This window comes from Condylura cristata, unplaced genomic scaffold, assembly GCF_000260355.1.
Source record: "Condylura cristata isolate star-nosed mole 26May11 unplaced genomic scaffold, ConCri1.0 scaffold00008, whole genome shotgun sequence".
Taxonomy (NCBI): Eukaryota; Metazoa; Chordata; class Mammalia; order Eulipotyphla; family Talpidae; genus Condylura; species Condylura cristata.
In genome coordinates, this window is record NW_004567109.1 from 3,052,813 (window position 1) to 3,066,614 (window position 13,802).

General features: G+C 64.3%; 1 protein-coding gene across 1 annotated transcript in view; it reads right to left on the reverse strand.

Annotated features, from left to right (window-relative positions):
• The window catches only part of LOC105853376, a 109,175-nt gene that overhangs the window by 9,967 nt on the left and 85,406 nt on the right, over window positions 1-13,802 (reverse strand). Inside the window, exons 4-6 of the mRNA XM_012722070.1 lie at window positions 13,705-13,743; window positions 8,156-8,569; window positions 8,019-8,082 (exon numbers count right to left, since the gene is read on the reverse strand). Coding sequence (XP_012577524.1) covers window positions 8,019-8,082; window positions 8,156-8,569; window positions 13,705-13,743 — 517 coding nt within the window. The remainder of the gene's footprint in view (window positions 1-8,018; window positions 8,083-8,155; window positions 8,570-13,704; window positions 13,744-13,802) is intronic.

A 13,802-nucleotide genomic window follows, 5' to 3' on the forward strand; every position in this document is an offset into this window, starting at 1 on the left:
TTGGCGCCCTGGTGGGGCAGCGGGTGGCGGGCAGCTGTGAGGCAGAGGCGGCCCCAGATTCACACAGACCCTCAGACGTGGAAGTGGACGGGGCCAGAGAGGCTGAGAGGCCTGTTGGAGAGCCCAGGCCACTCGCTCGCTGGCCCCCCAAGCCCGGGGCACCCTCCCAGGGCCTGCGCAGCCCTGGGAGACGGTGCCTGGCCCCGGACTAGGACTCCCAGCAGACGGGCACCGGCCCCTCGCTGGCACAGCTGGACACGGCCCCAGACGGCCCGGGGCCAGCCCCTGGGAGCGGGGCTGGGGTGCGGAACCCCGACTCTCAGGGACGCACAGGGCGGCTGGCTGAGGCTCCCTGGAGATGGGCGGCCGGGCGGGCAGTGCCCGGGCCTGGGACGGCAGCGGTGGCCGGGCGCCCCCGCCTTCCCTGGGGCCCTCCCCGTGACCCCTCGCTGCGGGCGACGCCATGAGGGGCTGACTGAGGAGTATTTTTAAAGCTGCGGCCTGGAGGAGGGTTTAGCAGTTGTCAGCCATCTGGAGCGAGGAATTACCGTCACCTCCCTGATCCTATCGGCCCTAAACCCAGAGCCGGTTAGGCGCAGGGGAGCAGCAGGTGGACGGGGCGGGGCCTGTCCAGGGAGGGGCCGGCCTGCAGCACCTCCCTCCGGCGGCGGGCAGGGGGGCGGTCAGCGGTGCCCACTCGGCTCCCCCACTGCTCACGCTCGTGCACTCGGGGCCGCGCGGCACGCGGAGGCCCGTCAGGTAAATTGGATCTGAAAGCTGACAATTTCTGACCATATTTCCTTGATTATTTCAAACAAATGCACAGCAGCCGCTGTAAGGAGATTAAAGTGACATAAACGTCCCGAGTGGGAGGGGGGAGGGCAGAGATTCAGGTCACCCCCATCCGTCCCCCGCCTGACAGACGCTATATCGCTATCCAATCCAATAAAAAATCCCCCCCTTTTGCTTTAATTAATTTTACAGCTAGCTTGCTTAATTACTTTCAATCAAAATCCTCCTGCCATCGCAAAATTAGAGATGGTTGAGCTCCATTAGCCTAAATTCTTCATTTCCATATAGAAAAGGGGCTGTGTGCGTAGCCAGCCCGGCCTCGCAGGACAGACGCCGTCTGCCCGCCGCCGCCGCCCCTCCAGCCGCCCCGCCTGGCTTCTGCTCGGGCCTCGGCCCGGGCACTTCCCGACACTGGCGTCCACGCTGCGGGGGGCCGAGGGGCCGGAGGGCGACGCTCCCCGCCACCGACTCGCCCCGCATTCAGGCTGGGGCGCAGGGCTGGGCAGGGCAGGGCAGGGCCCGGCCAGCTGCTGCTGGCAGAGGAAGGGCCGGCGGACCCTTGAGTTTCTCAGACACACCCCTGCTGACCCTCGGAGGGACGCTGCCCCTCTCCGGGGGGAGCCTCGCCCGGCTCCCCATCCCCAGGCCTCGTCCCTCAACAACTTCCAGCCTCGACAGAGGCCTCGGTCCACCCTGCCCCGGGAGGCCGCATCACCCCGGGCTCTGCCTCCCGGCTGACCGGCTGACCGCGCAGCCTGCTGGGGTCGGCCTGCTGGCTCAGGGCTGGGGCAGGCACAGGGCAGCCCCCACACTCTGGTGTCCCGGGGCCACGCGGCCCCTCCTCGTCCTCCTGTACCCCTGGCCCCAGCCTGTAACAGCTGCTCCTCCGCCCCCAGCCTGGCCGGAGAGTGGTGGGCTGGGCTGTCCACATCCTGTGCGCTGGCTCCCCACTCCTCCCGCCACCTGCCTGGGCCTGGCAGCCCCCAGCCCAGCTCCGGAAGCTCCACTTCAGATTTTCCATGCTACAGCCCCGAGTGTCACCACAGGGTCCGGCCTAACCTGGGCTCCAGCTGATTAAGGATCTGCAACAGGATGTGGGGATTACAGCAAAACCTGGCTCCGGATCTGCGGATCTGCGGGGCGGAGGCCCCGTCCAGCTGGGACGCCCCTCGGCCCCTCGGCCCCTGGTCCGCAGGCCCCTCCCTCGGGCTGCTGCAGGGTAGGGCTGCGGCTCGCCCCTCCTGGGTATGGCGGGACTCTGGAAGTGGAGACAGGCACTCGCACCCGGGACCCAGGCCGCGGCTGCCAGAAAGACCAGGGGCTGTGGCCGAGGGGGCTCTGGACCCTCGTGCTGCTCAGAGGCAGCCGGGCTCTCCCCCCCGGGGGGGCTGGTCTGGGCAGGGCCTGGATCTGGCTTCCAGGGCACCGCGAGGCAGCAAAGATGAGAGGTGAGGCTCTGGCCAGGCCCTTCAGACGCAGCCTGCTGCTGCCCCATCGCCGTGGCCAAAGACTAGGGTGTGAGGCCGGCCGCCTCGCCTCCTGGACACGGGACACTCAGGTCAGCCGGGGGCTGGCCTTGCTGTTGGTCTCTTTTCCTGGTCTGCCGACTTTCTTAAATACACCCAAACCCCCGAGTGCACTGTCCCACTGACTTTATGGGCCCAGAGAGAACGGTTTTGGGCCTCAGAGCCTAGGGGGCACCTAGGGGTGCCCCCAGCACCAGCACCTAGGGGGCACACACAGTTTGGGGACACTGTGAGCGCCAGAAGGTGGCCAGGAGTCCTGGGAGGCCAGCAGGTGCAGGGCAGAGGCGCCGGGAGCGGCCACACAGGCGGGCCACCTGCCCGGCCAGGCCGCGCCCCTGCTCGCTGTCCCTCCCCGAGGTGAGCGTGGTGGGGAAGGGCCCCTCTCTGCTCCGACACCAGCCTGGCTGGAGTCAGGGCCCCTGGGCCCTTTCTCGGCTGGAGGGGCGCAGCTACCCATCTGCCCGTCATCCCTGCCAGCACCATAAGCAGGCAGCGCCTGCCTCCCGCCACGGCCTGGCCACCCCCCTCCTAGGCATCTTCAGGAGCCCGGGCTTAAAGGCCACTTCCTCCAGGAAGCCCTCTGTGATCACCACACTCCCCTGCCCCCCAGTCTTCCCACTGCAGGCGGCTCCTAGCTCCTCCGTCCTCCCACCACGTCCTGTGCCCCGCCGGCCTGTCCTTACCACGCCTGTACCTGGACACAGCGCCCCATCACCTCCCCTTTAATCACCCCCTATCTCGACAGACGGCAAAATCCAGGACCACAAACTTGACCTGATATTTACTGAACAAAGGTGGAAAACTAAGTGCTTCTGGGTGCCTCTGGGCAAGGGTGTGGCCTGGCTCTGGTAATTCAGGGGTGCTTTAGGGACCTGTCCCTCTGCAAGGGTGGGGGGCCCTGGGAGGCACTGAGGCCGGAGCCCTCGCTCGCTCCCGGGTGTCTGACCTCTTGAGCCTCAGGCTCACCTCCAAACGCCCTTCACTGGGCTCTCCCCAGAGAACAAAAGAGGCCCCAGTTGTCCCCACATTTCTCTGGGACAAGTGTTGTGGGCCGGGCCTTGTCTGAATAAACCCAGCAACTGTTTGCAGCACTGTGCCATCTCGCCCTCCACCTCCTGTCTCTGTCCCAAAAAGGAGAAAAGGAAATTGAAAAAAATGATTGGGGGGGGAGAAGAGTCCCACCCCAAGCCCCACGACCGACCTCGCCCGCTACCGCGTCTGTCTGAAACGTTCTTAGCACAAAGAGGGACGGGGACAGACACCTGCCGTTGCAGACAACTGGGAAGGCACAGCCCGGCCAGGCTGTGAGGTCAGCACCCACAAAGGCACGAGGGAGTGGGGGTGCTGGCCCGGGGAGCAGGGGCGGGAGGAGAGATCAAAGGAAAGGGGGACTCCGAGGACCAGGGGTGCCCTGGGCCTGTGGTTGCAGGGAGGAGGCCCTGAGGGGAGGGGGAGGCCAGAGACCCGCCGGGAGGTGAGAGGTTTCCGTGGGGCAGTGGGGGGGGGGTCGACTAGGGAAGAGGGAGAGAGAGGTCTATTAAAAACCTCTCAGTGCATAACACAAAATGTCAGGGTTTATAGCTTCATTCTTGGCATTGCCGGGACTGAGCACCCTGCACAGAAATGTCACCGCTTGTCATGTTTAATCACCTGCTGTTTGTTAACACCTTCCCTGCAAGGAGCCTGTCTCAATCTGCCCCTGGGCCCCCAAGGGACCCGGAAACAGAAAACATCCCGTCCCCTCTCTGGGCTCTGGGCCCTGCCAGGAGTCTCGCAAGGGCAGCTTCCACCTGAAGGCCTCTGGGGGACCCCAAAGTGACCCTTCCTATCAGGCAGGCCAGGGAAAGGGACCCATGGGGTCCCAGCCCGGGGCCCTGACCTTGCCCCTGGCCGTGCGCCTCGACTCTGCCTCCCCTGCTCCTCGTCTCCAGCAGACCGTCCATCCTGTCCAGTCCGGCCCAACTCCCCACCCTGGGGTGAGGGGAAGACAAACGGGGGGGGGCCCCTCGCAGGGCCCCGCAGCCTGGACGGCACTGATGTGTCTGCTCGCGAAGCGGCCGCGTGCCAGCTCCCGGCGGCCGACCCCTCCCGCCTCGAGCCGCTCAGCCCTCTGCGGCTGGCTGGGCTGGCCTCCGGGCGTCCTCCCGGGTGTTTAGACTGGAGCGCTCAGCTCTACTGCCCCATAATTCCGTCCTCTGGACTGGGGGGGGGGGCATCAGGCACCAAGTCTCCCCAGGAATACCTGGCTGCTCGACTCTGGTAGCCCGCTGCCGGCCACCCTGAGAACCAGCACCCCAGTCCTCAGTCGGGACCCCTCGCAAATCAGCCCCTGGCTAAACCCCACACCGGGACCGTGCTACCCCGCACGGTTCCCTGTGACCTCAAGAAGCAGCAAAGCCCTGGGGTGAGCGACACCCCCGCCGAGCTGTGTGCACCCCGGAATCGTGCGGATCCGCCCTTCCAGCAAAGTCTCTGTGCTTACACAAAACAGCCACCTGCGAGCCGGCCCAGAGGCTCCACGCACCCAGCCGCTCTTCCTGGAGGGCCCTGCCCCAGCCCGTCCAGTTCCACTTAGAGAGACAGGTAGGGGCGTTTCCTCCCTGCACCCCTTCCCGGCAAGCAGCCCAAGCGCCCTGTCCCAGGAGCGGCAAGGGCACTGCCTTAGAGGTTTGTCTCCGGAACACCTTGCAGCCTGGGGCCTCGTCCACGCGTTACAGGTGGGGCCCAGATGCCTTTGGGGACCGGGTCGAGGTCCTCGGACCCCCTCTGCGTCTGTCGCCCCGTCTGGGAACAAACCTGGGCCCGTTTCCCCACTGCGCAGCTGGACGGTCCCCCGGTGATGAGGGGCTGCCGGCCGAGGCGAGCACCGGCTCTCTCAGAGGAGGGTGCTCGGCTCTCTCAGAGGAGGGTGCTCGGCTCTCTCAGAGGAGGGTGCTGGACAAACCCACATGCCGCTGGGGCGTCTGTTTCAAGTTTCTGCTGACTGTATGGGGCAGAGGGTCAGACCCCAGCCTGGACAGAGAGCACTGTAGTTCATGGGGTGCTTGGGTTCCCCAGGACCCCTTGGGAGGGTCACTCTAATTAGCGCCTCCTCCTGCTTCCTGGACCCAGGGTCCCAGGGCCATCATCATGTAGGATGAGGAGAGATGGGCTCTGCTCCTGGGGGAAGTACCCACTGACCCCACAGGGACTTTCTGAGGCCCCCCAAGGCCAGACGGGCGCCCCTCCCATCTTGGGGTTTCAAAAACTGGTCTCCGTTATTGGGAGGGACCCCGAGTCATGGCGCGTGGACCCCCGACTCACCAAGCATGAGGAGCAGGCAGTCAGGGGAGGGGGGCTGGCCTGAGGTTCAGGGGAACCTCCAGGGTCTGGAGCCCTCTGGCCTGAGACCTTTGGAGGGATCAGACGCCAGTGCTGTCAGGCCGGGTATAATCCTTTCACTAATTTAGTCTTCGATGGGAAATTACTCCTCACCCAGGAATATAAGTTTTTATCTTATTTTAAGTTAGATTCTTAAAGCAATTACCAAGGCATCTGGCGATGACTTCACCGCGGCAGCCGGGCCTGCAGGGGGGGGGGGCCCTGACGTTGCGCCCCGACTCCGGGCCCCAAGGGGGTCAGGGAGAACCGGGAGCCCCTCAACACCTGTCCGGGGCCTGGGAGGGAAGTGGGGGCCACGCTGTCATCTCTGATATTTGCTGTTTGTGGAAAAACTTCTTTCCAGCACCACCTGCCCGAGAACCTCCTGGTGACAGTCCCTGAAAGGCCCCGGCAGCTGGCGCCGCGGGAGTGTTTGCTATTTTTAATTGTTTGATCGGAATATTAACTCATCTAGGCCCGCTCCCAGGACGGCGCCCCAGCAGCGGGCTCCGATCCCCAGGACCCTCGCTCTCGCCCGCTCTAGTCAAAAATCAACTTTGCGGTGAGTAACTGGAGACGGCTGAGTTTGCAAGGATCAGAGCGGGGAGAGGGCAGGTGGGCCTCCGGCTGGCGGTGCGCCTGCGTCCACAGCGGCCACTCCTACCTGCCCGCGGGCTCCTGGCCAAGGCAGCCTGGCCACACCTCTGCCCCAGTCAGCTCCACTGACCCCCGCCACTCACAGGCCAGCCGCGGGGACTCTGAGGAGGCTCCCAGGGAGGGGCCGAGGAGGAGGCACGTGACCGTTGCTGAGGGGCTGGGCGGGATGCATTTCCTCCCAGCTTCCGATTCCTAGGGGCGCCCCTGGAGGACCTGCTGGCCAGTCCTCCCTGGGCTCTGGCTGGCCGGAGGCTGCACGCCCTGCCCCCTCCCTGCCGGGGCCAGGAGAGAGCCAGGCTCTGCTGCCAGAGACCTGGTTTCTCGGCCCCGGCGGGCCCTGGGAAGCCCCCAGCGCCGGGGCCACTCCCGTCCGCCTCTCCCTGCCGCCTCGGGCCCAGCCTTGCTCTTCCCTCTCAAGGTCACAGGCTGTCCACACCAGGAGTATTTACTCACCAGACTGGCCCTGTTAGTAGCACTCACCACAAATATGCTTTCTGATAAAGTCAGCAGGAGAAAAGTTCTAGAGCTCAAAACAATGTCAGAAATCATCCCCCACCCTCACCCAGAGCGGAGTCCTGGGGAGGCCTCCGTCACCCCTCACTGTCCTCCTTCCCCGCAGACAGCCCGTGCGGCCGAGGAGTGCCCCCAGCGTGGTCAGGGCCTCGGCCCAGGGCGGGCGCCCAGCGGCTTCCTCGCCCAGACCTCCGGGCCGCTGCCTCTGCTCCCCGGGGCGTCTCACCTCAGCGAGCCCCTGCCCACCCGCCCCTGCACATGTGCTTAATGTTTTTATTACCTGTTTGACTCGCTGCCTTATTGCTTCTCCCCTTAATGGGGCCGTAACCGTGGAAACGAGGAATAAACGGCCACCAGAAAATGAGATGATTAAACAGGTCACCCTGGCAAAACAAACTCAGCCCAGGAACCTCTGGGGGTGGGGGGGTGGGCTCCCCCTCCCCCACTGGCCAGAGGCTGGGGCCAGAGCCCGTCCTCAGAACGGGGATCCAGGGGGCGCCCCCTGCTGGGCGGCGCCTCCCCTCGCCCTCCCCAAGGCCTCTGTCCCTGGGGGAGCCTCCCTGCTGGCGTGACCTTGAGCTTGGGGTGGCGAGACAGAGGCACGCTGGTTTGGAGGGAGGTGGAGAGCGCCGGCCAGGAGAAGATGCACTCTGCGGTGACTCAAAGGTCCAGAAATCTCTCCCTGCTGGCTTCCTAGATGCCTCTTGCGTCCGGGGGCGGGGGGACCTAACTGTGCCTGCTCCCATGCAGCACATTCCCTCCCGAGCCCCCAGGTCCTGGAGCAAGCCTGTGAGAGGGCCACTGCAGGCCAACCCCAGCTCAATCCGGCGCGCATCCTCAACCAACGTGGGACTTGGAAACGGGTCTCCCAGCAGCGGAGTCCTGGGGAGGCCTGTCCCCCTCACCATCGCCCTTCCCTGCAGACAGCCTGGGGGCCCATGGGGCGGCGTCCCTCTCCCATCGCTGGAGCCCCAAAATGTGTCCGCTCTCAGCAACCCAGAGGCCTGGCCCTGTGGGCTCACGGGGCCTCAAGGGCCGGCAGTGCCCAGGAGGCGGGCTGGGCACGGGGCCCGCAGCCCGCCCCTGGGCGGAGGTCTGGTGCCCTGGCAGTGCGGCTGGCCCTGGGGACAGTGTGCCCTTCTCCCAGGCCCCTCCCTGCACGGGGGCTACCTGGCGGGAGGGGTCCTGCACCCGGGACCGGTTGAGAGCGGGGGACCCGCTGCAGTGAGGTCTGCTGCGGGGGGCGGGGGGCACAGGCGAGGGGGGAAGGCCAGGGGAGCCCCAGATGCACACTCACTGCTGCCCACCTGCGGCCACGGACAGCAGCTGCCCTGGCCAAGTAGGAGCCGCCCCCGCCCCGCCCCGCCCGGCCACGGCTGGCAGCTAGCAGGGCACCTCCGACCACACCACGCCGGTCCGCCGGGCCGTGCCCTCTCCCGTCCAGCGCCACGGCCTTCCAGACACCGGCCGGAGAGAGCTCCTGCCCCACGCAGAAGCCGGAGGCACCCTCAGCCGGGAGGTCCGCCAGCCGGCCAGGCCAGCCCGCGCGAGCCCCGGAGGAGACGCGAGCCGAGTGGGGTGGTCGCCGCAGGAAGCGAGGCTCGGGGAGCCTGCTGGGGGCCGGGGCCGAGAAGTGGGGCGCCACCAGCACCCGTCGCACACCCGCTCCTGCGAGCACAGCCCTCGGCGGCCTCTGATCGCTTATCTCCTCCCAGGGCCAACTGGGTGTGAGGTGCGGGTGTGGTGGAGGAAGGCCGCAGGCTGGGCAGCCGGCAGGGAACTAACTCTTGCACAAGCGCTCGGGGGAGCGGGTTTTGCTCCGAGGAGTTGAGGGGGGCCGGGGAGCCTAGAGGGTGTGGTGGTGCAGGGAACAGCCCTCTGCCTATCCCCATCTGTCCCAGCACTTCCCATCCGGTGTGGAGTTCAAAGGCCACTCGTGCCAGGGCGCCTCGCTGCCCTGGCGTGGCAGAGGGCCGCCCCTGCCAGGCAGGCTCCGGAAGCCTGCGAGGGACCAGCGGTCCCCCCTTCTGCATCCTCTCGAGGGGGCCCCCCAATTTGTACTAAACCATGGGCCTCACCACCTGCGTGGGACCTCCACCCCCACCAGGGAGGCGATGTCCCGATGACCCTGGGGTGTGCGGGCCAGCAGGCAGAGGGGTGCCCGCTCAACTCCCAGGTCCCTGCCCTCCACCACCCTCGCCACACCGGGGCCACCCACCCTCCCTCCTCCCCGGGTCCTCACTCCTGGCCCAACTACCCCAGAACAGCTGCTGCTGGCCTTGGGGACCCGCAGGCTGTAATTACTACCGAGCAACTTCCTTCCCTGTGAAGATGAGGAGGAGAAGGCGGAGGAGGTGTGTCTGCAGCTTGGGGGTCAAGGTTTAAAAGCCGGCCCAGGAGGGCAGTGATAAGGACAAGCTCCAGACCAGGGCATGAAGCCAACACCCGCCCACACCCACCCCCAAAATGGGCAGGGCTGAGGCCTGAGCCCTCCCAGAATGGTGGGCGCCAGAGGAGGCTGGCAGAGGGCCCGGGGCACCCCTACCTGGCAGGGTCCAGGAGCTGGAGGAGCGGAGCCCCACCCAAGCCCCTGCCGGGGACCTGAGCCAGGGAGCAGAGTTAACGAGCGATGTGGCTGCTGGCTGGCTAGGCCTCCAAGGTGCCTCCGTTTATTCTATTTTTCCATCATAAAAACCCAAACTGCAACGCAGCCAGATTCCCTGGCCGTGGGGGCTGGGGACTGGGGCGTGGGGGCGGGGCCCGGAGAGGAGCGTTAGTGGGTGCCAGGGCTGACCCCTGCAGGGAAAGGGCTGGGTGGGCTCCCTCACGACCTGCCCCTGCTGCCTCTGGTCCTGGGGAGAAGGTTCCAGCAGCCTGACATCTTATAACCAGTGTCAGGGCCCGGTCAAGGGTCACTTCACAGCCCAGAGTGGCACGTCTCCAAGGCTTTCTTTCCAAAAGGAGGTGCAAGCGCCAGACCCCTTCCCAGAGCACCCCACTGCACCTCCTGGTCTAAGCAAATTGGGAGTAGAGGACTTGAGGCCTTAAAGGTCAGGAGGTGCCAAGTCCCTCCAGAGGTCACAGCCAGCCACTGCGAGGTACCAGGAAACTCGTGACCTCCTCTGAGACAGCCCATTCTGTCCCGGCCTCTCACCATTTCTTCCTGCCAAGATGGCACCAATGCCCCTACCCCCTGCAGCAGACTGGCAGAACCGGTGCCCAACCTGACTGCAGGGACTGGCCCGGCGCAGACCGGCCGAGTGGGTGTCTCAGCCAGGGGAGGCCTGAGGACGGAACCAGGAGGGTGGCCTGCTCCGCCCCAAGCCCGGTGTCCACCTCTTCCTGGCGGGCACAAGCTGCGTCCTAGCCCCACTTCACACGGGGGCGCCTGCCCCAGCTGCTCACAGAAGCGCTGTGGGCCTGGAGGTGGGTTTGCTCGCCCGGCGGCAGGCGCTGGGTAGAGGAAGCAAGAACTTGGAGCTCTTGGCTCGCTGGGGCCAGGCAACACCTGGGATACGTCCACAGTTTCTTCCCCTTGACCGGAGCCCACGCCCTCCACGCACCGCAGCAGGAACCCGCCCCAAGGGGCGGGCTCCGGAGCCAAGCTGGCGCCGCTCCCCTCACCTCATCCTGCCCTGCACCTCCGCAGCGAGGCTCCTGGGACCTCGGGGTCCAGGGCCCTGGCCTGAAGTCCGGCACACCTCATCCCAGGTGAGGAGGGCGGCCAGCCGGAGCAGCACGACGCCTCCTACTGACCCGCCTTGACACTGCAGCCGCGGCCACGCCAGGGACCCCCGCTCACCGCCCTCGCCGCCCGTGGCCCGCGGCCATGCCTCTGGGCTCGCTCCCTTTGACCTTTCATGCCGAGGGCCTCCTTTGGACCTCTGCTAGATGGCCCAAGCCCCGGACAGCTGCCCCTTGCTCCTCACTGCCCCTGGCCCCCAGGGAGACCGGGGCGATGACGAGATTCTGGAGAATCAAGGGCAAGCGTGGTCCCCAAGCGGAGCAGGAGCTCACAGCCCGTTCACCCCAGCCTCCAGGTCTGCGCAGGAGCCAGCCCCGGGGGCCTCGTCCTGGGGAGCTTCCCAACTGCGCAGGATTCACCTGCGCCTAAGCTCTCCCCCTTCCCTCCCCCCAGCCCTCCCCCAGGGAAATCACTCTAAAAGGGCCTAATGGAAGTCTGTCCTCTCTCTTCTTCTCTCTCCTCCCTCCCTCCCTCTCTTTCTCTTCCCTTTTTTTTTATTAGCATTTGTGGAATTTATTCCCAAACTCTCCTAATCTTCCGTACACAACCATTTGATTTGCATAACCCAACCCCCTCTCATAAAAACTGGCTGCTAGTTTAATTAAAAAATGTAAATTTGCTGTCATCTCGGGGCCTGGTGAATTAGGACGACATCGGCATTTTTTATTGCTAAAGACGTCCAGATTGATCCAGCCCTTGGCTGAACTATGATCGGGGAAAGGGGTCCACACGGCCCCTGAGGGTCCAGAGGTCCCGCTGTCCCCTCCAGACCATCCTGGGCTCGCCCACTGCGCTTCAGGAAGGACCTGGACCTCACCAGGCAGGAGGCCGCGTCAGCCCCTGGCCCTGTCCCCACCGGATGCCCGCAAGCCTGAGGCGGGCCCCTCCAGCCGGTACCATGCTGGAGTCCCCCAGGGGAACAAGCCCAAGAGAAGAGCGTCCCCCACGATGCCGGCCACGAGGCTTGACCCCGTGTCCAGAAGGGCACGCGAGGTGGGGGTGGGGGGGTGGGGTTGAGGGGGGTTGTGGAGCACACTGGGGCTCTCAAGAGTCCCCACCCGCTTCCCTTTTTTTCGAAGAGGGGAAAATGCTTTTTCTTCTGAAGTTCTGAGATTAAGTGAAACTTCCAAGTTCAAAGAAAAGGCTGAGATGGTATCACCAGATGACTCCTCCAGGAAACAGAACTTTGCTATCCGGCCTCCCCTCGCCGAGTGGCCAGAGTCCAGGCTGGGTCGTGCTGGGAGCGCCCTGCTCAGGCTCCGGGAGGCACCGGCTGACCTCAGGGCCCTTCGAGCTTCTAGGAAAAGTTTCCAGAGCCCGTCCCTGGAGTGCTGGGAGAGCCGTGTCTCCCTCAGGCCCCGGACAGAGGCCACGAGGGGTGAAGGCCCCACAGCCTAGCAGGCCCTCGCTCCTTGGGGACACCCCAGATACCCAGAGAAGGGCCGGGACGCAGTGCCCCCGCACAGCCCGGGAGGGACGGCCTGGACGGACGCCTGTCGGAAGGAGGAAGACGGAGGCCGGCCTCCCGGCTGAGTAATGCCTGGGTCCCAAGTGCCCGCCCACAGCAGAGGCGCTGCCCAGGTAGGGTGGCGCTAGGGCCCGGCCCATCTGTGAGGCTGGCTCCTTGGCGGCGATGGGTGGGGGCCCCATTTCCGAAGAAAGGGGGTGGGGCCTGAGAGGGTGGTGATGAGACACCTGATTAGAGGTGGGGGCGGCTGCTTCTCCGTGGGAGTGGACAGCAGGGAGGGGCAGGGTGGGAGCCATGGCCTTAGACACCTTCACTACTTTGCCCAGCAGGGGGTGTCACACCTCTCCTGGGCACGGAGGTCGTGGGCACCTCTGCCTGCGATCAGCCAAGATCACACCTGGCTGCACACACACTCCCCAACTCCCGAGGTGGGGAAAGACCGTCTCCCCCAAACACACCCCCCCCTTCCGAAGCCGGCCACGCAGTCACCCACCCTGCCCACTCCCCTTTGACCTTGGAAGGTCAGGGGCCAGCTCATGGGTCCCCAGGGGCCACGCCACGAACTTGGTCCTGTAATAAACAATTCTGACAGCCACCAAACCACCTGCCCTTCAATCTGTGAAACAGGGGTTCAGAGACCAGGCCCTATGAATTACCAGCCTGTCCAGCCCTCCCCAGGTCTGAGCACATGGAGGAAGCTGCTCTGGCCAGGATCTGGGGGGGCCGTCAAAATTTGGCTTTAACAGACAGTAAATGGGGAGCCGGACAGGCTAACAGCAAACCCTACTCTGGACTCAGGCCGGAAGCCCAGATGGGCAGAGAAGACAAATATTGAACAAAATTAGATTAAAGACCAAAACAACCACCAAAGTCTCAGGACAAACTCTGCCCCGGGCCAGATACCTGAACCCCGGTAGAAGTGCCATGCTGGGTTCCCCCAAAACCAGACTTCCAAATGTAGCAGTTCGTGGGGCCCACCCCTGCGGGTGGGGGCTAAAGGGGGGATGGGAGAGAGTCCTGGGCCCCTCACTTTGAACTGATAACAGCCGCCTCATCCCACGGATTCTCAGGTGAAAAATACTCATTAGCTGTAATAAGCAGCTTGATCATCCGACACAGCCTTGTCCCAAATAAATTAAATTCCTTTACCTTGAGACAGTCGCCCGAAACCAGACTAACCACCTTTCCCAACAGGACGCTGCTTTCAAAAACTAAACCACCCCCCACTAAAAAAATAAAAACACACACCCCACAGCCCGGCACACAGAGATCTTTGCAGGGTGAAAAAAAAATACAGAAAAATACAGAAAAAACACGGAGCCATTCAAAAAAACACGGAGAACAAAAACCCCCACAAAAAACCCCTAAATCCTCTCTCTGGGTGCCCCCCAGCTCCCTCTCCCTCAGTTCTTTCATAATGACAAGCATCAAATTAGTCACAGTCACCCAGCAAGTAACAAATAATAGCAATAAAATCAGAAGCCTGGCAAATCCAGCGAGCAGGGCGAGAAGTGCAGCCGGACCCTCTCCAGGCCGGCCCCCACCCCTGCTCAGCTGCTACCTCATTGGGCTAAAAATAATAACTTCCGTAAAAGAACCGAAAGAAAAGTGAAAGAGCCTCCCTGGTTCCCACCGGCCGGTACCTGTACCAAGATCCATGCTCCTCTCTTTGGTCCCAAACTCTTCGAGGCACCCCAAAAAAAGAAGAAGAAAGAGAAAAGAAATGTGTTTAGTCTCCCGC